The sequence below is a fragment of the Larus michahellis genome, chromosome 2 (genome assembly GCF_964199755.1).
Source record: "Larus michahellis chromosome 2, bLarMic1.1, whole genome shotgun sequence".
Lineage (NCBI taxonomy): Eukaryota > Metazoa > Chordata > Aves > Charadriiformes > Laridae > Larus > Larus michahellis.
Genome location: NC_133897.1, coordinates 48744493 through 48769379, shown reverse-complemented (window position 1 = coordinate 48769379; position 24887 = coordinate 48744493). Strand labels below are relative to the sequence as shown.

The following is a 24887-nucleotide window of genomic DNA, read 5'->3' as shown; positions in this document are numbered from 1 at the left end:
CACCAGTAGAGATGAAACGGCTCCCCAGGGGAGTAGACGGGGCACAGGGCAAGAGGCTGTGCAAGGGGAAGAAATATCTAAAAGGTTGTAGCCTGGACTGGGGAACCTACACTGTTCCAGCACAGCTCCAACAGAAAGCATTTTGCCCATTTTAATGGTGTAATGTGAAATCCGTAAGCACTGGAGGATCCCATCTCACAACCAGAGGCAGCTGACAGCTGCAGCAGGCAGGGAGACAACAGACCTCATCTATTGAAACATACAGAGTTTTTCTTTCCAGAAAACTGGACTTTAAGTATATCTGACTATTCGGTGAGGGGGGGAGCCTTGATGCCCAAAGGCAACCAGTGCTGTCCCCACGCCAGCCTCCAGCCCCCGTCATCGTGCGTCCCTGCAGCCCCAGGAGACGGCAGCTGCTGCTCCACGCTGCAGCACTGAATGCTGCTCCCTCCTGGGCTCCTGAACGACTCCTGCCAAAGTGCCTGCCACTGGCTGAGGAGGAGGAGGCTGAAGCAGAGCTGAGCTGGGAGGTAAGTAGTGCTTTCAGGCATGGGAATTTGCTTTACCTACCCAGCATTGAAGAAAACTTGCCCAAACCCTGGCACTTTACTACAAGGGGACTGACCAGTTGTGGTATTTTATCTTTAGGACAGCCTGTTGTTTTCCTTCTTGTGCTTGCCTGTTGTTTTTTGGACTCTGTGAAGCCTAATTGCTGCTGCACATCTCCTCCCACAGCACTGTCTTGGAAGCAGCCGTGCCAAAAGTTGGTTGCTCTTTCCCCCCCCGAGCTGATCCCTGTATTTTTGCACCCATGGCTCTGGGGGACAGTGACCTGGTGCATCTGTCAGCTCTGCAGCGCTTCTCACCTTTGGTAATCCCATCCCTAGCGCATGTGCCGGAGATGAGAAAGGATCTGAAACACAGGCACGCTGGGCAAGATATTTTCAGCTCAGGTGCTGCATTTTTATGCTTTGGTGATGGCCAAAGGGCTGATCCTTTCTCACCTAGCTAATTTTCTGAAAACACTTTAAATGAAACCCGAGACCTCTGCACAGCCCCTGGTGTCCCTGACCGCCAGAAGAGTTGGCTGCCTTTTATGAGAGCATGATTTTCTCTCCGTGCGTGGCAATTCCCTGCCCGGTGCTCTTGCCCCACGGATTAATTCCCCTCCTTTCAGCGCCCCGTGCACCGTGCTGCGGCCACGGAGCCGGAGTGGGATGTGAGGGCAGTGGCCGCTTGCCCGGCCACCTCTCTTCCCCGCCGCCTGCCGCTCAGCCCTGCACCGCGCTGCCGTCTCACCGCACAGTGAGCCGGCCACTTCGCCAACGCTGCTGAAAACTTTTTGTTTGCTGGAAGAACTGGATGACTTTTCTTTTTGCGTAAGATTGATTCCCAGCCAGAGTGGGCAGACGTCTCTGCTCTGCCCCTTGTAATGCATGCTTCAGGACAGCACGGCCCTGCTGAAACAGGAGTTGTGTTAATTGTAGTTATGGCTGTGTTTTGCCAGACCAACCTCTCCGAGTCCTTCCCAGGCTCTTCAGTTAGTTTTTGATTGGTTGCGTGCATACCCAAAAGCCTAGGTGAATTTATTTTCTGAAGAGCTTCTTGGAGGACCACCAAAAGCACCCTTGGGATCACCATTTTGATGGAAGGTGGCGAACACTACTGCTGACAAGGTTCTGTCTCACCTGACGTCCGTTTGTGCGATCTTGTTGGCCACCAGCACCCTCAGACCATAGTTTCAGACCCTAGACCTAAGACAGACTAAAAAACAACTTTGTGTTAAAAGCGTGTCTGGATGTCAGGCTTGTAGATGATTCCCAGGGCTGAATTTTTAACATGTCAAGTCGTTCAATGACCCTTTTTTGTCACTGTTTTCCAGAGAGCCTAGAGACAACCATGTAATTTCTCTATCCTCTAGTACATCGGGGGGGTAAAAAGGTGTGTTTTATACCAAGCTTAATGCTGCTGAGAGCATAAATGAATTTATGTTGGGAGTGCACTCATATTGTTGAATAGCGTGCCTTACTGGGAAGTACATTAAAAGTTAACCTCCTGTGGTTTATGTGGTCAGCTGCTGTTTGATGTCTTATCAGAATACCTATTCACATTTCAAAAGGCAAAGAAAACCCCAAAACATTGTGCTTTTTTTTTTTGTTTATGAAGTAATTTCACTTTGCTGCCTTGGACCGTGGATCCAAGGACTTTATTACAGTACAGTGGAGAATTTCTGTTTTAACCTCCCGGTTTGAATTTTCCAAAACTGAAACGAGAGATAGCAGGAATAAATGAGGGTTGTTCTGTCCCATCTTCAGATCCATTTTACTGATAAAAATCCTAAGTAATCAAAAAGGCGAGCGTTCTTTGTCCCAACTTAAGAGAATTATTGTTGGCAAAGTGAGGTGCAACTGCCCCCGCCTACGCCTGGCCTCTTCCTCAAGGAAAGCTCACACTGGGAAGGCTTTTCCAAGTTTAGAATCTGTCTGGCTGGCAAATATGTGCTGGCTTTGCACATATTTGATAGAATAAAGATAGATAGAATAAAGAAAATACGGCATTTTGCGTAAAAGAAGCGCAAACACCCAAACCACTATTTTTTGTTATTGGATATTCAGTATTATTTGAGACTAATTCAAGAGCTTTATTTTTCTTTAAAGATTGCCTAGAGCATTGTGGCTCGACTCTTGACTTCAGGATTTCCTTTGCTCTGTCCAAAAAATATGTGCACATTGCTATTAATCTTGTCTATAAAAGCTGGTCTTGTGTTTGGTCCTGGTCAGAAGGACACGTTCACACCTAGTGAGTTCAAAAGGTTAATGAAACTTTTGACTTTTTACTCTTCTGCCTACAAGCTTAGAAGAGGGGAGGTATGAAATCTTGGTGGTTCTTGGAATTATTGGAGTGTATCAGAAAAGAGTCAGCAAAAGAAATTCTGGGTGTTCTAAGAGGAAAGATAGTTTCTACCTATGTGGTGGAAAAAGTTAATCTGTTTTGTCCCACTCATTTGAAACCCACAAGAGCCCCTCTTGGGCTTTTAGTACATGAGAAAAACATGAAAGAGCAGTTTGGTAATGGGAAGAAAATACTGCATAGTGGAAAGACACTCCTCCTCTTCAACCCACCTTTTTGCTGGATCTGGCATTTTTCAGAACATTTTGGGCTGTATCTCTTACCTTCATTGAGCTGTGCATGTCCATCCCCCAACCACAGGAGAGGAGGACGGTGTAGGTGGTGGGAGTGCGAGCTCTGCTTTACCCTAGCTAACCTAAGGGATCCTCCTCACTGCTAAGGTGAAGAGAGGGTGAGAAGGGATGATGCGTAAAGCAAACTCCTTCCTGGCAGTGCAAGGTCAGCCGTGCTGCAGCTGAAGCCACGCTTGCAGCCCCAGGGCCCGGGGCTGTGGTGGGAGGAACGCCTGCCCCTCACCCCCCGACTCCCCACAGCTTCACCCTGCCCTGCCAGCACTACCGCCAGCAAACCCTGGCATGTCTCCCTGTAAGTAGAGGGACTTTGGGCTTGATTATTTGCTTGTTTTCTCAAGCAGCACCATGCAAGATCAGGAGTGAGTTTAAACACGGTGAGCATTGATCCCTGCAGGTTTTGTACCTGCACGGCTGTCTACAGCCTAGGGCAAGCCCAGGGTACCTGCTGAATGGTAGCACAGTCTGCCCTGCTCGCTCCTGATGTGTCCAGATGACTTGCTGGGTCCATGCTAAGGTGCTGAGCGCAGGTAGCCTTCCTTGTCCCCCAGCGAGCTCTGGCTCAGGGGCTCAACGTGGCTGCACTTGTTTGGAGTGGCGTGGATGGTGGATGTGCCTGGTGTGGACAGCAGGCTCCCTGGTGGGTCTTTGAGGTGGAAAATGAGTTCCCAAGAACCTTGTGCTGCAGCGCTGGAAAGAGAGCTATGCCCCTGGCTCTCTTGACCAGAAAGGTTTGAAAGCTCTTTTGGATACTGGTGAAAAGCCCCCATCTTTTCATCTAATCCTAGTGCAAAAGTGTGTAAGTGTCTGTATTCTGCGCGGTCAAATCCTTTTAGCTGTACTTTCACCATTGTGAGCTTGACCTGTGGGCTTCCAGCTAATGCCAGTGCAACTGCCATGCTCTTCTTGCCATGCCCCCGTTGCCAGGCCCTTTGACTCACCACCTCTCGTAAAGCGGGTTGAGCTAACTGTGAGGTTTTCAACACTTCTTGTGTCTTGCACATTTCCTGCAAAAGGCGGCAGAAAAATGTGTTTCCTGAGATGAAGTAAGCGAAAAAGAATAGCTACGAAAACCAGAGACCAAAAGAACCTAAAAAACCAAGAAAAAGAATAAAGCTGTTCAGTAGCTTCCTGTTTACCAGTGGCTCAGATAGAGATTTATCAGCAGCGCTGCCAAGCTCTCTTCACACCTCTCAGACCACACTGGTGTGGGAGGTGTGTGTCACCCCAGCGAAGCTTCTCTTCACACCCCCGGCAAGAGCAGAGGCCTGAGGGAAAACATGAAAGACAGGACAACGCTGCGCAGACGCCTGCTTTGAGATTGTAGCCACTGCGGTCTAGATGGGAAGCGCCAGCGGGATGGGACCATTGCCCAGATTTTGCTGCATGATGCCCTCGTGCCGAGAGCAGCCTGCCCCGGGAAGGTGTTGCTAAAGGCACACGACCCCCCCGAGGGGACCTGCTGCCGATGGCAGGATGCGGGTTTGGATCCAGTGTCCCTGAGTCACTATCCCAGTCTTAAACCACAGAGGCTTCCCTGTTTTAAGAGCACGGTTTCATATGTTGAAACCCTTTTTTTCCTTTTAAAATCTGATAAGCCTCCAGAGCTGCTTCCATGGGAGGCTCCTGTGGCAAAAGCAGAGCCATGCTCAAGAGGCAGACGTGGGCGCCGGTGGCTGCATGGGGAATTTCCCACCCCGTAGCCCCCTGGTTCCTCACAGTCCCCGGGACTGTTGTGGCCCGAGCCCAGCCCAGAGGCAGAAGGGGTGCAGACACCATGGCATGGCAGTGTGCCCTCGCAGGGGTACCGCTGGCACCCGGCCATGGGCAGGCACCCTGCTTGCGGCCAGGAGCAAGTCTGGCATCCTGCACCGCACGCCGCGGCTCCCACAGGGCAGAGAGTGTGAACGAGGCCCAGCACAAACCCTGGGAGGAACAAGTTTAGCCATTTAACTGAGTAGCTAATTGAGTGCCCTCACCCATGCCCCAGACCCATGCGGTTTATCTACATTCACAGAGCCAAAAAGTGTTGCACAGGGTTAGGCGGCACTGCTGCAGTTTCTGTGCTGGAGCTCACAGACTTCACACCTGAAGGGTCAGTGAGCCCTGAGAAGAAAGACTTGAGCATCAGCAGGAATCATAGGAATGGTTAGAGTTGGAAGGGACCTTAAAGATCATCTAGTTCCAACCCCCTGCCATGGGCAGGGACACCTCCCACTAGACCAGGCTGTTCAAAGCCCCATCCAGCCTGGCCTTGAACACTTCCAGGGATGGGGCATCCACAGCTTCTCTGGGCAACCTGTTCCAGTGCCTCACGACCCTCATAGTGAAAAGTTTCTTCCTGATATCTAATCTAAATCTCCCCTCTTCCAGTTTGAAGCCATTACCCCTCATCCTATCACTACATGCCCTTCTAAAGAGTCCCTCTCCAGCTTTCTTGTAGGCCCCCTTCAGGTACTGGAAGGCCGCTATAAGGTCTCCCTGGAGCCTTCTCCAGGCTGAACAACTCCAACTCTCTCAGCCTGTCCTCATAGGAGAGGTGCTCCAGCCCTCTGATCATCTTCATGACCCTCCTCTGGACCCGCTCCAAAAGGTCCATGTCCTTCTTGTGCTGAGGACTCCAAAGTTGGATGCAGTACTCCAGGTGGGATGTGTTCCGGTTTTTGGTGGTCGCCGACTGGCGCTGCCTGGCCAGTGCTGGGAGCAGAGCTGTGCTCTGGCTGGGCAGTGAGGTTGCCCCCTCTGCAGACTGGGGCACCTAGGAATGAGTGCTGCTGCGGCAGGGCACTGACTCCAGTGGCCCTTTGCTCTGAGCCAGTATGGCCAGTGCCAAGCTCTGGTGGTGAGCACTGGCCAGCCAGCTGGCACAGGTAGCCTTGATAATCTGGTGGGAAAACATCAGCTTATGCCAGAGAGGGAATTATGTGCCAGTCAGTGTAATTACAGTTGCTGGAAAGCACTAGAAGGAATAAGCAGCCTGCAAGAAAATAAGAAGAGTAAGAGCCGATACAGATTCGTCAAGAAGCAGCTGTGTCAAATCAGCCTCAGTTACAGCCTCGTGCGGGCCAGGCAAAGCACTGGTATCCCATAATGGAGCTAGCAAGCTTTCTGAGCATATCAAACAACCTTTAGGTGGATGCACAAGTGGTCAGCAGTCAAACTCCCGAGTGGTCGCTGCTGGTCAGGAGACCTGCCCAGAAGGCCCCAGCACAAGCCAGCGTGCGCGTTACTGCTCTGGATGAAGGGCTGGTGCATGTTTTTACTGTTTTTACGCATGTCACCACCTTGGGAGGGGATGCAAGTGTACTGGGGGACAGGATGGCTGCTCAAATTGCCCTTGACAGATTAAAAAGCCTGGGAGCGATGGGCAGCAGTTCATTAAGGACAAGCGCCCACTTCTGCACACGGGGAGGGTCAGCCGAGACCACAAACACAGGACGGGGAAGACAACACTTCTGGAGAAAAGGATCTGGGGGCCAGCATCCAGCATGAGAGACACGTGAGTCACCAGTGCTATGTGACTGCAAAAGAAGACAGCTACCCCGGGCAGGTGGCTCTTCTAGCCTGCTTTGCCAGGGGTAAGGCCAGAGCTGGGGCTCTATGTCTGGTTTGGGGCACTGCGATGCAAAAAAGATGAAGGAAAACTGGGCAGCCGCCAAAGGAGAACAATGGCTACAATTAACAATTTAGAAAACATGACCTAAAAGGAAAAAGATGGTGGAATATGAGCTATTAAGATTGAAGAGAAACATGATCTTAGAATATTTTAAAGCGGCTAGAAGAGAGTAGCAATTGTTCCTCCATGGATAAGATACTGATAAACAATTGATATTGATAAATAACTCAAATGATACCAGGAGAGTTTTAGATTAAGGATTAAGACAAATTCACTAGGAGTGAGTCTGGAGAAGCACCAGGATGGTTTGTAAGGAGAAGCTGAGGGGAAAGCAAGGGCTGCAGGGGCAGCCTGAACAACCACGTAGCAAGAATAACAGTGGGACACTGCCTCTGCCTTTAAGACAGGGGATGGACTACCTGATCTCCTAGTGTCTCAACCAGCCCTGTTTTCTGTGATTTCTCTGTTCTAACTCATTCTCGCTTGCAGCCTTCTCTCTTCTCCACCCTTAGCATCAGACGTTAACCTCAGGGGTGCCTGTGCACTGGTGTACTGAAAGTGTGGGGCAGCAAAGGCTTAAAAATCAAAGCGCTTTGGGTGAGAAAAAAAGCATCAGATAAGGAGCAGATGGAGAAGAGTCATCTTGTCAAAGAATCCATATGTGAGAGATGTATTTGTTTTCTTCATTCTGTCCCACAGTTACTCTGTTGTAAAACATGAGTGAGAAAATCCCACTCACTGCCGACATTCTTATGAATGAGTTACTGTGCTGGAAGTTTTGCAATGCACTGATTTCTGCTTGGGTGAAACTAAGCGATTGTGCAAGGCCGCAGCTGTCAAAGCCATAATCCGTGTGGCTTTGGTGCCAGCAGTGAAAAGCAGAGCTTGGAGCAGAGTGAGATGATCCAAACATCACCAAGCACCTCCAGCTGCTTCGCCTGCACAAACTCAGCAACAGTTTTTGGAGGACCCTCTGGCTCACAGCCTTTTTTTCTGCATGGAGCATCTGCTGCAGGAGAGAGAGCCAGAGCAATGCCAAATAGGTTTTTCGTACCCACATTTGTACATGTCTGCATACACAAGCACTTTGTTACAGTAACACAACTCCCACTTTGGTGGAGGGTGTCAATATTTTTTCCGACCAAGCTGAAAAGAAAAATAAAAATTTCTGTCTGCTATCAGCAAAACAGACACATCTTAGTTCTACTGGAAATTTTTTGAAGCTTTGAAGTCTGCCTGTTTTTGAGGAAGAAGACTTAGAAGAAGAGGTAATTTATTAAAAAGAAATGCTATATTTGAAAATGACACATTTGAAAATGAACAATGGCAATGTTTTGTCTGGAACTTGTCAAAATAAAGTATGGTGACTCTTCATCTTTTTTCTCTAATTTGGAGGGGGGGGGAAACCCCTCCAAAACAACTTGACACTTTCAGAGATATTTTGGTCAACCTAAATACACCTTTTTGATGACAAAAAACCCAATCACTCAAAATCTCACCCAGTCACAAAATCTCATCCATCTCTTTGTATACAGGCATACAAATAAGTTCTCGCCATTAAGAAAGGGAAATGAACCATTCTGCCGTATGGCATATTTGTACCTCTATGCTGGCAATAGACTGATTAAACAATCTTAACTAAGATGATGTGGTCCTACTAAGATGGTGTGTTGATAGCTGATGCTGACGCATAATATTGCCAAACATTGTGGCAATAATTAAAAGAGGCAAGGATCCTCAAAAACAGCTCCTGTGCGGGGGTTCCTTCTGTACATCCAGGTGACTGCCAGCCCTGGTCCCCCCTGCCTGTCCCCGCTGCCGTATGGGAGAGGGGTGCAAGGGATTCACCGAGAGTGCCATGGCCGGGGAAGGGTGCTTGCTGGTCCATGCAGGCGGGAGACACACTTGGGAGAGGGTTGTTGCGGCAGAGAGATGTCCAGGAAGAGGAATCTGGGGTGGGAGGTTCATCAAAGTGCTACCTGCCATGCTATTCCCAGGCTGTCCCAACCCCTCGCCCCTACCTTCTCCTGCAAAGCCAACTGTCGTCTTTGTTCTTCCCATCAACAGTGATGACTGCTGGTATTTTACAAGCAATTTTAGCTGAGCAACCCAGCATCTCTGAACACTGCATACCCCCTCTTGCAGTTAATCTTGGTTTTGTTTTCTCTGCTGAACTAAGTCACTTCTTCCTCCTCTTCTAATATGACAGACTTAAGCCCTCTGAGATGTAAAGTGAGAGCTGATTTGAAACAGAAAGGCCTCTTTTTGACTAAGAAGCTTCTCTTATTTAGCTGTGGAGCAAAGGCGGAGGAAAGTGCTCTTCTCAGCTAAGAGCACCTGACTTGTCTGTATACCACTGCTTTGAGATGGGTGGAAGCAGAGCATCGCATCAATGCAAACTTGTTCTCCACTTTCCAGCCAGGTGCTATGATAGCAAGCAGATCCAGGAAATACTTAGTCTTTTCTTGGGAAATATCCTACAAGGTAAGGTATCTTACCCTGCTTTTATTCCCGTCTTTTCCTAATGATTGCTACAACAACACTGGAGCCTGTGCCGTGGTGTCAGAAAGGTGCCTCCCATTTGCCTTACCAAACAGCCAGAGCCATACCAGGGCTCACGGCTGGTGCTCCTGAGGCCAAAGCAAGTTCTTGCTGGAGGTGTCTTCTGTTGCAACCACAGTTTCCTTTCTGTATTAGAACTCAAATTCATCTCGACCGTCTGTGGGAGGAAGGAGAAGTTTCTACAAGAGCAGGCATAGCAGTTTTGCAGCAGCTAAGCTGGCTGTTACCCCCAGGCTGAGGAGCTGCAGTGGTGGCGTGGGATAAGAAAACCCTCTGGCAGTAATGTTAGATGCTGAGCTAGTGTGCACGGGTGGTCCTCCAGTGCCAGTGAATGCATCTGGCTGTCGGAGCTGTGGACGTGGCCATGCTGTTTGCCTCACAGCAAAGGTCACAGCATTTGCCACAGACCTTCCATTTAACGTGGGGCTTCGCTGGAACATCACTTTCCTGACCTTGGGGCTCTGAGTAGTTTTGGGGCGTGGAAGTCTGCATTACTCTGATGTGATGGTCACTTTTAGGCTGACAGTGTCTTCAGCTATACAAAGTGTTGCATGGGGGTTTCCCCCACTGAAGCAACTATTCTGGCAGAAGATAAAACAGCACAAACTGTAACTCCGGAGTGAAAATACAAGAACCACTGTGGTGGTGATGGCAGCAGGCACAGCTAAGGTGGAAGCGTGAATGGTGTGGCGCACAGGCTCGTGGTGTGAGACTCCCCAGCAACCGCTGGCGGCCTGGGGCCACTGTGGCTGCTGCAGGCTGGCCCTGACAACCACCAGCAAAACGTAACATGACAAAACAGAAGGCTCCTCCTACAGCGACATTTTCCCTATGTTTTTTAAGCTGAATGGTGGTTGAGATGCCTGTGCACCGGCAGTTGCACCAAGGTGGCGGTGCCACATGGCTCTACTGTCCTGCAGCTCACGGTCCTGGCTGGACGCCTGGAGCGTGGCGCGTGACACAGGTCTTGCACCCAAACCCAAACTGGTCACAAGTTGAAGTACCGGAGATACCAACAGTCAGTTGCCTCTGTTTTGCTGTAAGGTTATTTCTTCCTCACAGGAAAGCCCACAAGAGTATGGAGAGACGTTGCTAGCACTGGTATTAGTGCCCAGCTAAAACTCAACTGGAGGAATGCTGCAAGGCAGCAGCCATGGCTGCTGGAGAAGGGAGGTCTAGGGTGGATTTCAGATGGCTTCTTAGCAAATGGATCTGAAACCTCTCTGCCCTCTGGGTCGTACTCAGCACCTTGGCAGCACCTCCGAGGTCCTGGGAGGGACTGCCCGGTGCCTGCTGTCTCATCCCCAGCTATGAGACCCCCTGGGTCAGGCGTCCCATTCACACACTTAACCAAGGACCACTTTACACCAGCCGGCTTGCTCTCCCCCTGCAGGAATGCTGCTCCACAGCCCCAGCGCCCCGCTAGCAAACTCCCTTCAGTGCAACGACAACCTGTAAATATTGCGCTCATACGCCTGTGTGTTGTGTAAGGTGAGACAATCCTCCTTTTCCCCTGGCCACCTCCTCGCTGGGTTGTCTGTGCGTAGCAAACATATCCCTTCAACGACTTTGCTTTACCAGGCTGAGCCCAGCCCTCTCGCGCGGCTCCTCCTTCCACCTCGCAGCCTCTCTGCACCTCTTTCTGCTTGAGTTCAGCACTTTCGAGTGCAGGTGACCTTTAACTTTTGTGTTCATTTTTTTACCACCTCTTGCTGGTTTACCACATTTTCTGCTTTGTTGTCCTCCTCAGATGAACTTCAAAGGGCCGTTTGTTGGCTCGACAGAAAATCCCTGTTTTGCCTGCGTGGCCCTCGTGTAACCCAGGACGTGGTGAATGCTACTCACAGACTGAGAACGTGCCAGGAGGGATGCAGGTCATTACAGCCTGGCTCACAGCTGGTGGTGGACAAAATCAGAAATGCATACCTCCCCTCCTCCTCCCCCTAGATAGCCTCCTCTGAGCTTTCAAGGGAAGTTTAGCATACCTACAGCTTTCAGCACCCCACATCTGCGAACATATGGTGGTTATTTCTCTCTACTGCCCTCCAGCCCAGCAGTGCTCTGTCTGCCCATGTTCCTCCCGAATTACCTGTAGGAGAGTGAGTAGGGCTCAGCATGGGGAGAAGAATAAAATCTGCCTCCAATTCTTCCCTGTCCTCCAACCCAGGCATCTGCCATTAGTTTTCATCATCATAATTATCACCTTTTCAGCCAACAGTTCCCAAGTTCACCCCTGTGCTGTGGGCCTCCCATCCCATCCACCCTCATACCTGCTGGTGTCCAAAGCCATATTTGTCATCTCCTAAACCTGTCTGTGCTCCCTTCCTTTCACTGCCTTTGACAAATCACATTCTCTGTTGCCTTTAATGAATTTTTCTTCCCCTGTTGAGAAAAGCTCGGGGGATGGCTGTGTATCAGGAACACTGACCATCCCAGAAGCGGCGCGAGCACAAACTTTTCTGAAAGACAGGCAGGGCCAGGGACTTGCTCATGTATATCACTTCCCAAAACACAGCAAAGCTGCTCTTGGAAATGTTACATCAGACTCTGTAATTCTGCTGCTCCCCTCCAAAACACTGGCACCGCCGCTATTTTTCCTCCCTCTCCTTATTACCAGACTGTTATGATAATCCCATCGCTGTCCTCCCTGGTCTGCCCAAAGTACAGCAGCCAGCTGTCCTCCAGCCACGGCAGCGTCCAGGCCTACTCACTTACATCTTATCTTTTTTTTCACTTGAATTTAAGCTCTTTTCCTTGTCTTTGAGGTCTTCTGCATCCTCTTGCCTGCTCCATCTTTCTCCAACACACGCGGCGTTTCCTCTGACGTTTCCCTGCTGCGCTCTTCCAGCTTCGTGCCTCACTTTGCCTGGCCGGGCAGAATTGTGGCTGGTGAAAATGCGTGGCTGTAAGCCAATAACAATTAATAAATATACATTTTGGAATCAACTGAATTTTTTTTAAAAGATCATAACACATGCAACAGAAAACAACTCAAGAAAAAAATATAAGGTTTTTTTCCCCCATTTTTGGATATGCATTAGTTTTTTAAAATGCAGGTATCTTTCATTCTTTTATCAGTTTTATGTCAAACTATTGTTTAATTTTTTTATATGTGTTTTTTAATTATCAGCCAAACTAATGCAAAAAGCATCCAATGGAAAAGGGGGCATCTTTAGCTGGTTAATATTTTGATCATAAGAAGAAATAATGAAAGCTGATCTTATTGATTTCTAAACAAAGAAGTAAATGAAAGCTGACCTTATTGATTTCTAAGCAAAGAAGTGAATTGAACGGAGTTACATTATGTGGTACTGTATGTCTGTAACAGCAGGACATACTATTGATATATTATTAATCATATAATTAATATATAGATAATAGAATAAAATAAAAGTTCTATTACAACAATGTTCAAAAGTTAGTTATGAAAAAAAAAACTAACTAAAAAAGAGGAGCTGGTCTCTCTTACATATTAAGACCACTGGGTACTTGCAGGCAGGGTGATGCCGTGGTCATTGGCAGTATTTTGAATACCTCAATGGACTGGTCTTTTCTCTCTGACTGTGCTACTGACTAGTGCCAGATCCTTCATTACGTTACTTCTTTTTTTCCCCAGCCCATTTTCTCACCTTTTTTTTTGTATCTGCCTGCGGTATTTAGCTCTTGTCTTCTTTGGGACTGTCTTTCACTATTCATTTATGCAAGAGCCAGCAACCCCAGGAGCTCCTTTGGATTGGAGCTGCTGCCTGCTACCAAATAACAGGTTAATAACTTTAATAATAGTCACGCTTTGGATATGCCATGTACTTGTGTGGGGCTCTTGGGCAAATCTCTTGCATTCTCTGTGCTCCTATAAATCAGGAAAACACTGATTGTTGAGATAAAAGGATGAAAAGCGTATCATTTGGATGTCTTGTACCACAACTTACAGTATTACACAAACAAAAGTAATTTAAAGTTATTGAATAAAATAAAAAAAATCAAGCCTGTCCTTGTTTCAATATTTTGTCCTTGACCATGTATCCTAAACGCACTAAAATATACTTTAAAAAAACCTAAGGTAGCAAAGAAACTCTGAAATACCTCCACTTGAATAAAAGCTGCTTAAAAAAGGACTGCAAAGAGGTAACAGTAGCTGTGAGTTCTTATTTTGCTCAGAAAGTTAATACATTAATAATGGAAGAGACATAACCAGACTGCAGTATACAAGTTGATATTAGCTGAAGGAAACGAAAAACTAAAAAAATGCATCTCAGAAATTATATATCGGCTTCTGTAAAAAGTTGCAAATTTATTAGGGTGTGTTCAGTGATGGAGATATTGGAACTTACAAATTTTTCACTTAAATCAGGTGTGGCTGTGAGGAAGGGGGTTGTAGCAAACGTGTTAAAAGAACACCTGTTCATGTGCTACCTTTACTGTCTTCAAAAAGATTTTTGCTTTGCAGAATGTGTTGGTAAGCCCTCTCACTTCTTTTCCTGTTTACTGCAGCTACAAAGCCTTCTATTTGTCTCAAAACCTATTCTGTAACTGGCAGCTGCCCATTTGACACCCTCATATCACCAAATCTCCGCTATCTCCACAAGTGATGGAGTAAACCTCTTGGAAACTCCCAAGCCCGAGAGAGGACAAGGGCACAGTAGAAGGAGAAGGTGACCAGGACCAACTGAGTAGAGGCTTCCTGCTGTCAAAGGTAAAGTCCATCCACATTTAATGTGCTACTCTTAAAAGTAATGGGTTAACGTTGGCAACCAGGGGAAAGGGACCTGCAGCAGTTATCTCTCTCTTGATACCCTCCAGAAAACTGCTTTTTCAGTTTGACTGTTTTGCCAACTGATGTGGAGAGGGGGGCAAATGGAAAATGCTGTGCCCTGGTCGGAAGCTGTCAAAGGCATTAACGGTGTAAAAGTGTTCTGAAAGTCTCAAGTGGAGCATCTCCAGTCTCTGTTCAGCCCAGGAGAAACACTTTTGAATTTTGCCAAAATCGGATGCATCATATCTATAAATCTATACCTATGTATCTGTATCTATCTACATATTTATATATCTATAAAACAGTATTCATTATTTCTTGAAAATGTTTTACTTTTTCTTGTTGAATCTACGGACTGCTTTTAAGGGGTCCCTGACGGGCAATTAAGAAAAGCTAGCCGTTGCTGCAGTGCTTACAGTCACAGTGTGTTGGGGTCACACATCAAAAGCATTAGCAGCAAATATTTTCCACCCATACCTGTTGCTGTATGAATAGCTATTATCTAGTGACTCAACATCGCGATATTTAGGGGTTTCTGCGTGAAAACAAAGTTGAAATTAATAACGCAGGTGTCCTACCTACAGCTGAAAACTAAACATACGAAAGAATTACACTATTAACGTAGATTGCAGCACTGCTTTTCTCTCATCACTCATTATTTCTGAGCAAGGATCTCCATAGGGTTGAATGCTGTATTTGTAACAGGTTTCTCGGCATTGCGTGTGCCAATTGACTTTGGTAGAAGCAGCCCTGGTGCCCTGAGAAAAGCTGAGGCAGGTCAGCGAGGCGTGAGCAGCGTCCATACCTGGAGCAGAGGACGAACACTGGCTCCAGCCCCCCTCTGTGGTGTGCATCCAGATCCTCCTGTTGCCCTGCCACAAGGTAGCACAGCCAGGCAAGAAGGGGTGAATTTTCATTCCTTCCTCATCAATATGAAAATTTTCACTGTTCTCTCTCTTTTCGTATACCCAAGCAGCAATTTTTGACTCAGGAAAGCATCCTCTACTATTAATGGATTAATCAGTATTATTGCTACAGCTTAATAGAAATAATTACTTCAAATGATTCTTCCCTCCTGGGAACTCTGCGTCTTTGAAGCTCTTTCAAGATGTGATCAACCTGTATGCAAGCATAACACAGGTGCCGTGCACAATAAACATGCAAATGTCTTAGCAGTGACAAGGGAAACTCCTTTGAAATTGTGCCTTTTGAAAGAACAATTAGTTCTTAAAATGTGAACACTTAGCTCTGCAAGCCAGATCCCCTTTTATAGGAGTCACAAAGTGACATATGAAAAAAAACCACCCAAAGCTGGCTAAAGCACTGACTCACTTTTGGAGAACAGGTTGGACTATTTTAAAGCTGTCTTCATTGCAATTCTTCAGAAATGACAAGAAAGGAACACACACCCCCCTGCCCCTCACCCCCCTAGATTCTTTTGGTTTTCTCTAAACTAGAAAACTGAAGTTGGGCAGAACAGGCAGGAGTGATAAACTGCTGTGTTTTAGCAATAGGCACAGCCAAGCTGCTCCCCAGCTAACCCAGGGGTCAGCGGCAGCCTCGCCGCAGCAGCCCGGAGCTTGGCACAGCAAGTGCTGCTGTGTAGCCCTGCAAACTCCGTGCTGCTGCTGCAGAGTTTTTTTCGTATGCGATCCTGCGCTCGCCCGTGGAAAACTAACTTACGTGTCTCTGCACTCCATGCCAGTATCTAGCCCTGATGGGCTCAGCTAAAAATGTGGTTATGTGGATGGCTTTGTCGGTTGAGACACTATTAGAAGGGTCTTCATGCTACAGGCAGAAAGCTTCCCCACCCGAGGGAGCACAGGAAAATTCAAATTCTTAGATCACATGCAGGTTTTGTAGCCTTTTGCATCATTACGACTATCCAGAGCGCGAATTTTTCCCCGTCACTATAATGATGAGGGGCTAACTCACTGGCACTGAGGCAATTTCGGGCAAATCGAAAGCACTCCAGTACTCCCACTTAGGCACATATCGGAACAATTGGCAGGCTGCAGGTGCAGCCTTTTGGGTGGCACAGCTATTCTTGTCCAGCCAGGGAGACCAAGATCGCATTTTGCAGTCCCTCTCTGCCTGGAGGCTGACCCACAGGCTCGATGCAACACAGAGAGAGGCAGAAGCCACCCTGGGAGTCCTGTGCCAGGACAGCCAGCCATTTATCCCTTGTTCTTTCCTCCTCAGGTATCTGAGATGAATCCCACGAGCCAGTTCCTTGGTACAACAGAGTATGACTATGGATATGATGAAAACACTGCTCCATGCAATGAAGGAAACAGCTTTCGCAGGTTCAAATCCCTCTTTCTGCCGATCCTTTACTGCCTTGTGTTTGTCTTCTGCCTTCTGGGAAACTCTTTGGTCCTTTGGGTTCTCCTGACCAGGAAAAGGCTGTCGACGATGACCGACATCTGCCTGCTGAACCTCGCAGCCTCCGATCTCCTTTTTGTCCTGCCTCTCCCTTTCCAAGCCCACTATGCCTCAGACCAGTGGGTTTTTGGCAACGCTATGTGCAAGATAATGGCTGGCATTTATTACACAGGTTTTTATAGCAGTATCTTCTTTATAACCCTCATGAGCATAGACAGGTATATAGCAATTGTCCATGCCGTCTATGCCATGAGGATACGGACAGCTTCTTGTGGCATAATTATCAGTTTAATCCTGTGGCTGGTGGCTGGCTTGGCTTCTGTACCCAACATCATGTTCACCCAGCAGCTGGAAATTGAGCAGTCTGTGCAGTGTGTCTCTGCATACCCCCCAGGCAACAATACCTGGAAGGTCACTTCTCAGTTTGCAGCCAATATCTTAGGCCTTTTGATTCCCCTTAGCATCCTCATTTTCTGCTACACCCAGATACTGAAAAACCTGCAAAAATGCAAAAATCGGAACAAGATCAAGGCGATTAAGATGATTTTCATCATCGTCATTGTTTTCTTCCTCTTTTGGACTCCCTTCAACATCGCGCTGTTCCTAGACTCTCTGCAGAGCCTGCACATCATCAATGACTGCAAGGCGAGCTACCAGATAGCCCTGGCCCTGCAGCTGACGGAAACCATCTCCTTCATTCACTGCTGCCTGAACCCCATGATCTACGCCTTTGCTGGGGTGACCTTCAAGGCCCACCTTGAGGGACTACTTCAGTCCTGTGTCCGTGTCCTCTCCAGCCCTGTCGGAGGTGCCGGGGCTGGTCAGTCGTGTTCAGGGCACACCCAGCTCTCCGGCTGCTCTGACAGCGCAGGGTTCCTGTGAGACCACCTGAGCTGCCTTCTTCTGGTGCAAGAAGTTGGCCTAAGGTCTGACGTGGCCCTGGAGGTTGTACCATGTGTGCAGCATCCTCTTGGGAGGACCAGTATATCTAGGCTTCCTTTTGGCATACGCTGTGAACTACGGCACAGTAAGTGGCAACGTCAGTTTCCCAAGAGCACCAGTGCATTTGTAAGATGGTGACTCTACAAGCTTGCCACAGAATGATTTTTAATTAAGTTTTAGAGCTCTTTTAATACATTTCAGCAAGCAGGGTGCTTCCTCTAGCACTAATTTTCTCCTCTGATAACAGCATTGCTTCTGCCTCACCCACAAATATGCTCTACCTTGTGGAAGCTGTTCCATACCTGGATCCCTACATCCCTGAGACAGGCGTGGGACACCCCTCCGCAAAGCAGGGAAGGGAACAGGCGTGGGATTACTTCACATCGCCAAGAATCACCTCGGCCACTGTCACTGTTCCCTGTTTGCCTCAGCTCCCAGATAAAGAGGCCCCTCAGCTCAGGGTCCCGTTGCTTTGCTGTAGGACACTCCCAGGGCCACAGCCAGGGGGTCCCTGGAGCTGCTGCTGCCCGAAGCAGCCTTTGGTGGTGATACCTTCAAAAATAGCAAAGCAACGCCGCCAGGTGCCCCCTATACCGGTCACTTGTAGAGGCCCATGCTCTTGAATATGTTGTCGTCAAAGCAGCCCGGTAGTCTGCATCACCACGGGAGGTGTGGGACCTCCAGCTCTGTGCCCCCAGCGCTCGCTGCTAAATGTAAACACCATAAACCGGCATGTAGTGTGTAGGCTCTCTCTCTTTTTCCACGCATCGTTTTCTGCCATTTTAGAAATGTTTTCTTTGAATAAACATATTAACTGCACCTTTTTGTCTTGGCTCGTAAAAGTCTTTCTAATGACTCACAAGCCTAGATTAGGATGAGGAAAGGATGTTTTTACTGATTTTTGAGCTGGTATCACGTAAAATACATCTGATGGAATTGAGAGGCACCCTGGAGCTCTTCAGCAAAAGAAGTCTGTCCTCCGCTTTCCTGCTGTGAAAGTTTTGTTCTCAAAATACCAATAAAAATTCACAGTGAAAAAATAACATTTATGTTGAGGTAATATTACTGTAAATGAAATTCTAAAAGTTAACAAGAGAGTACCTGAAACCAGGAAAAACACAGCCTGGGTATTGTCAAAGATTGTATTTTCTAGGGTAATAAAAAATACTATATGTTTTCTTAGTTCTACCTTTCCTTCTGAAATACAATTGCATTTTTTTATGTTTCCTAAGAATTTCAATTACATTTCTAACCTCAGTCCAAAATATTCTTGCCATAGTATAGAAAATACCGCTTTCATTTATGGTTGTGTAATTAACATTTCTAGGTTTTATGCCTCAATGGATAAGAAATGCCCTGCAGCTCAAATACCATATTGTTTTACTTCTCGGAAGATTTCTACTTATTTAGAAACAAAGGCCCCTGATTGTGTATTAATGTGGGGGGTTTTGTACTCTGCAGGCACTTTAATGATTGAAAAGAAATATGGGCCAGCATCTCAGGTGAGGTATCTTCCCCGTGTCCAGAATTCTGGAGTTTGGATAAAAGTATTCCTGTTTAAAATGTCCAGTGACATTTACCATCATCTTACCTGTTGATGTTTCAGATGAAAATGGAAGGGAGAAAAACCAGAAGTTTTATATATATTCTTTTTTAATTGGTATTTTGAGAAAAAAGGAAGATGGAAACGTTTTCTGGCCAGCTCTCACACACCAACACTTTCCCTATGAGTTGCACCACTGCAATTTAGCACAAGGAACAAAATCTAGCAAGTTAGCAAAGAACAAAAGTCAGAAGCCAAGTTTCCCGGCTGCAGGGAAGAGACACAACTGACTGATCAAAGAGTGTGCCCCGGTCCAATGGGACTTACAGCACCAAGGAACTGCCTTCAAGGATATAAAGTATCCATGGAATGTCCCCTGCACTTTTTTAGGCTGCTAGAGTTCAGGGAATGATCATTTAATACCTGGCAGCTTTTTTTCTGATTGAAATTGGGCACGTGTGAAACAGCAAACAACTTGCCCTGGTCACTTTGTTTTGTCAACAGTTGTATAAAAAGGACCAAAGCCAAGCAATGACTGCCTTCAGGTAAAGATAGTATTCAAAGACTCACTGGTTTTAAAACATAGATTTGGATCATATCTGCAATTCTGTTACTCAGAAGAAATAATAATCCCTTGATAAGGTCCCTAAATTCTTATTTTTCAATAATTGTTTATTTGCCTTGCTGAATTTCAAGTTTCAAAAAGGCAAGATGGCCAAAAGCACTGTAATTCTTCAAAGATCATACCCCTTTTCAGGTTGCTATGTCTTCCAAAGTGATACGCACCAGATATGCCCCAGACATGCATGGTTCTTTCCAATGCCATCATGAAATTCTGCAGGTGTGAACCTAAAATGTCCCAAAGAGACTCTTGCATCATTAATGCAGCAATGTTTTCAGCAGTAGACTAGGATTCTCTCTGTTACAAGAGAGATTAGGGTTACAAGACAAGGGCCACAATCTTCAGTTTCTATTATTTATTTATGCAGCTCCCACTGAAATCACACTCTGCATATATGTGTAATAGCAGAATTTAGCCCAAACGATATGTGAAGTCTTAACCAAAGAAACAAAAAAGTAGGTTTTGCTGGACTCACTGCAGAGTTTCTTCCTCCTCCTTGTCTTCCACTGCTGTGTTTGAAAGACTTATTTAAGAACCCAGAAAGAAAGATCCAACACCGCCCCACTTCTCTGATCAAGAACAGTCAATCTCTCACAGATCAAGACTGCAGATTCTTAGGGCAATTTTCCCTTCAGAGGACTCTTTTCTCTGTCTAATGTGGCTGCAAAAAGCAATGATACAAGTAGCTATTTTGCCCCTTTTATTGTATGAGCTACCAGAATAGGGACACAAACACGCCCAGCATCAGCCCAAGTACTCATACACAGCAGAGCTCTCAGAAGCCTCGTGTCTCTTTTCTAAGCATGAAATTTTATCTTTAATGTTGTAAACCCACAGGACTTTAAGCTACTCTTACGTGCGATGGAAAGAATCTACGGAGACACTAAGCAATGTTCAAAAATTTTTGCGTGTCTACGCACTGAAACAGTTCTGGATAACAGCACTACAACGGTAGAATACTATAAAGGAGGCGGTACTGCCATTTTTTCAAAAATCTGGTTTTTTTAAGGTAGAAACTTGTCAACGACAATCTGCTTTCTTCTGCAGGTGTAATATTCTCCCTGGAATAAAGCATGTAGCAGATGCACTATTTCCTCAGTTTCAAGGGTTCTGACAGAAAATGAAATTGGCAAAAGAATTTTGCAATCTACTCATAACCAGATCAGCTAGTTTTCATGTGCGGAGATGTTGTCAGCTGCAACTACCACTGCAAAAGCACCAAGGAACATTCAGGTTTGATGTCACCTGGATTTCCTGGTGCTGTGTGTGGTAATGTGAATATAGACGCCAAAATATCTAGCCCAGTCCTGTTCTGTTACATTAGTGGAAAGTTGATTGCTATTCTGAAGAGTACAGAATAATGAAATTATTGCTGTTCGTAGAACAGATCTCCTAATCAGATGTCGCACAACTAAAGCAATAACGTTTCTCCAAGGACCAAGCTGCAACACCTATCATTGTTATCAGATTGTCAGCTAAAGTGCGAAGTACCACTTTTCATGTTTGGTAACATTTCCCTAGTTAGTTCTAAAATGTGTCTGAACCTGCGTGAGCTTTCTAGCTATTGGTTTTCATCTATCATGTTTCACAATTCTCCACTTTCATGTTTCTCTGCCCTCTTGTAGTACAACGCCTACGATGCTAAGACAGGAAAGTCTGATCTTATTCTGGTCCAAGACCACTTGGCAGTGTGCAACAAAACATCCAAATGTGCACATCCTCAAAAACACCTCACAGACCTTTAAAATAAATAAATTGTAATAGAACTGTGCAAAGCAGTGCAAAGGAGAACTGGGGCAGTTAGAAAAGCAAAAGCATCATATAACATGTGGTGCTGTTGGTGTTTCCTCTTGATTTTCTCCAGCCTGCAACTGCCAAGTTCACTGCTTTTGTAATGTTCTTCAGTCCTATTTACTTACCATGGGACAGCCCAACCTTAAGAAGATGCAAAATTGAATTTTAGACATGTCACATTTGTCCCACCTTCCCAGGCTAGCGTCATGAGAAATCCGATTTGATGAGGGCTCCTGGGAGATTAAAAAAAGTGAACATGGAGATCATTCTACAGGAAGAAAAATTCCTTAAAGTGAGGCTCTGCCAATTCAGGAACAGTACTTGGAGGCTTTGCATACTCTTGCTCTCTATGTCTTTGGCGCCATGAAGCCCCCCTCTTTCCATAAGGAAAAGTGAAAAGCTGCACCTGGTGTGAGAGCAGGGTAAAGTGCTGGTTTGCTCTGTGTTGGCATCTGGATTTGCCCTCATCATCTAGCAGGTGTAGAGTTCTGTGACCTAGCTAAGGGGCTATACCCTCCCAATGGGAACAGTGACAGAAGGTCAAGGGAGACAAGCCACAGAAGTAGAAAATGTCTACCTTCCTTGCCTTTTCCACTTCTAGGGAGGAAAACTGTATGTTAATTTCTGACTGAATACTGGAGTTTCATTTATTCAACTTTTTTCTGGGCTGCATCTGCTCAATTTCCTAGATTAAAACTAAACAGAAAAACACAGGTAGAACTCTCAATTAAGATGCTTAAGCAGCATGAAAAAAGTGGCAGTCAACCCATAGAAATAATTTGTGGAAATGATGTCATAAATCATACAATACCTCAGGATAATACAGCTGTGGAAAAAAATCACATTAAACTTCATTTTATAATACTACAGTATTTAAGCTAATCTTCTCAGTGAGTTTGGGAAACCATGAGTATATGCCTTCGAAGAGCTGAAAAATTTATTCATGCTCCTACCATTTGTTCTTCGCTGCCCATTAGATGCTGAGGGCAGTGGTCTCCAGGCAGACCCATCACTGGCAGCCCCAGGCAGCTTTCCAGCCCTGGGACCAGACACTCTCAAGAGGTTAGGTTATTTGGCAAATGTGTGAAATTCAAAAGACATTGCAGATTATTTCACAATAACAAGCTTAGCTCACAAGTCACACACACTACTAGATGTCAAAGACCTAGAAAAAGTGTGCTTTAGGTGATAGAAATAGCTTTTTTTTCCTCTGTGCAACTACTACCATGCTCAGTTCAGGGTCATGAAGAGATAACGAAGTCACTTCCAAAGTAAGAAATGTGCCAACACAGTATATACAGTATCACACAGAGAGACTGCTTCAGAGGCACAAACCTGTGAGGTCAAAAAAGCATTCTGCTGTGCATAGGCTAATTAGCAGCTGAGAGCTATGACGAACAAGTCGCATGGCTGCTGGTCCTGGACCTGAGCTTGTTGTCCAGCAGCACCCCCACCATGTCCCTTTCCACAGAGCTGCTCCCCAGCCAGGTAGATCCCAACCTGTGCTGCACCCCTGAATTTTGTTTTCCCAGACGCAAGACCTTACACTTGTCCTCACTGAACTTAACTGTAAAGTGAAAGATCATCTCATCTTTCAGTGGGAGGGGGAAATGCGAAATTACCACTTGGCACTGCTCTTAATTCCAGGAGCTGTTTTAGCCACTCGCCTACTCAGAAATTTCAACCCACTGTAATGTATTCTTCAGCTTTCTGCTTCATTGTTCCTTTTTCTCTCTTCTGGGGCACTTCCCTTAGCACAGCCTTCCCACTCCTGAGGATCACTTCCTCTGTTTCAGGAGTCTCTAGCACCTTGATTTCCTTTCTGCAGTAAGCAAGTTAGAGGGTAAGTCTGTGCCTTTGTCCCCAATCTTTTCCTCACAGCACACCTCTTTGCTTTTCCGTATCAACTTGCCATGTTGTTGGCTCTCAAAAGCTAGGGCTGAGCAAAGCTGCCTTGTGCAGAAGGTTGGTGAGTGACAGAGACGTTGCTGAATTCCTCTAGCCCCGCTATCTGCAGCTCAAAAATATAAACATTTCCTGAAATATATTGCTATTATCTTCTTAGTATTGTATTGTGAAATATTCACTGAATATTACCTCTTTTTACAGGTGGATGTAACGAGGGAGAGACTTCTGTAACCCTGTAAACAGAGACTGTGCTTTCTGAGTGTCTTCTGTAGCCCTATTGCCCAGTAATATGGTATTTTGCCCAGTAATACAGTATTGGTATCGCTATCGCCAGGCCACAGGCTTTGTACTGAGTGTGCAAGGCCTCAGGACTAAGGCTTGCTAGCCTGGCTTTGTCTGAACTCATCTTGACGTGAAGCTTTATTTTTGCTTGGTTTAGCTGCCACAGTAGTTCTTCTGAGCAGGTGACTATATTTAATTTGTCTTAGTTTCGCTTATCTTTGTGTGGCACAACCACAGTTTTTATATGGATAGTAGTAAAAAGTAGTTATGCTTTCTAACATGACTCTAACATGATGCTGCAACATAGAGAAATACAGTCCTAGTATGATAGAGGAGGCTTGGAGAAGTAGGGACAGAGGATGAGGTGCAGAGGGACCCTTTCATAAGGGACCGACAGGCTGAAGCCATTGACCTTAGGGCTCAGAGGAGCAATGGGAGAATAAAAGCATTATGCTTAGAAAAGGGGTATAAACTAGGAAGTATGTATATAACAAATTTAACTATTATTTTTGGTATTATTATTGTTGTTGAGATGTTTCTGCCCAGAAATATTCATGTCTTTTTTAATTTTTTTCTCTTTTCTTTCTCTTCTTGAGATAATTAGATCTGGACTAATAATGATTGTTGGATTAGAGTGTTAGAAGTTCAATTAAACTAATAATAAATTCTTAGGTTTATGCATAAGGTGTTTCCTTTTTGCCCGTAACAGAACTGTGAGAATTGCATTTGCCCCGCAGACAAGGCTAACTAGGCAGCATCGAGCACCTTGGTAGACAGCCTCGGTTGTGGCACTGCAAATTTAAGAGGTACAGCGCCACTTTGGGGAAACCCAAAACAGGCGTGAGAGAGTGAATGTGCCTCACCCTGAGAGCCTGAGATCCCACAGGTCTGTATACGTAATTAATTTAAAGCCAGGTTGTGTCACTTCTTGGAGATGCACCTTTGAATTCAGTCAGTGTGATTTGCGTAACGTTTTCCAGGGCTTGACATCAGTGTTAAAAAGATCCAGATAAGAAATAATTATTACCTTCTCCTCTTATTTTAGATAAACGTATAAAAAAGAAGAGTTGGTTCAGCCAAAATCAATGATACTGCTCTTTTGTGGCCAAACTACCTGTAGTCCTTACACTAGAATCTTGGCTACAGAAACACACCTCACATGGTCTTTTTGATACCTTGTGGGGGTTTTGCTTTTCTAAATTAGAAATCCATTCTAACCCAAATACATTATCCAATGCAAACCCCAGATGCATTAATAAATTAATCCAGAAGTGAGATAC

The 24887-nt window shown here is 46.0% G+C and overlaps 1 protein-coding gene and 1 long non-coding RNA gene across 4 annotated transcripts in view; one reads left to right on the top strand and one right to left on the bottom strand.

The window, feature by feature from the left end:
• The first annotated feature begins 203 nt into the window (after positions 1–203).
• On the top strand, positions 204–18737 carry LOC141738969 (C-C chemokine receptor type 8-like). Of its 3 annotated transcripts, none has more exons than XR_012585543.1 (3): positions 204–530; positions 13870–14071; positions 16334–18737. XR_012585543.1 is itself a non-coding variant. In XM_074575208.1 (2 exons), the coding sequence occupies exon 2, from the start codon at positions 16343–16345 to the stop codon at positions 17396–17398; it is 1056 nt and encodes a 351-aa protein (XP_074431309.1). In that variant the 5' UTR covers positions 13883–14071; positions 16334–16342; the 3' UTR covers positions 17399–18490. The 3 variants fall into 3 exon arrangements, 1 of the variants encoding a protein (XP_074431309.1); XR_012585544.1 differs by lacking the exon at positions 16334–18737 and adding an exon at positions 14837–15013 and having other exon boundaries at positions 402–530; XM_074575208.1 differs by lacking the exon at positions 204–530 and having other exon boundaries at positions 13883–14071; positions 16334–18490.
• LOC141738970 (uncharacterized) overlaps positions 8180–24887 on the bottom strand; it is a 36688-nt gene continuing 19980 nt past the window's right edge. The window contains exon 4 of the long non-coding RNA XR_012585545.1: positions 8180–12281. This is a non-coding gene — a long non-coding RNA (uncharacterized LOC141738970). The remainder of the gene's footprint in view (positions 12282–24887) is intronic.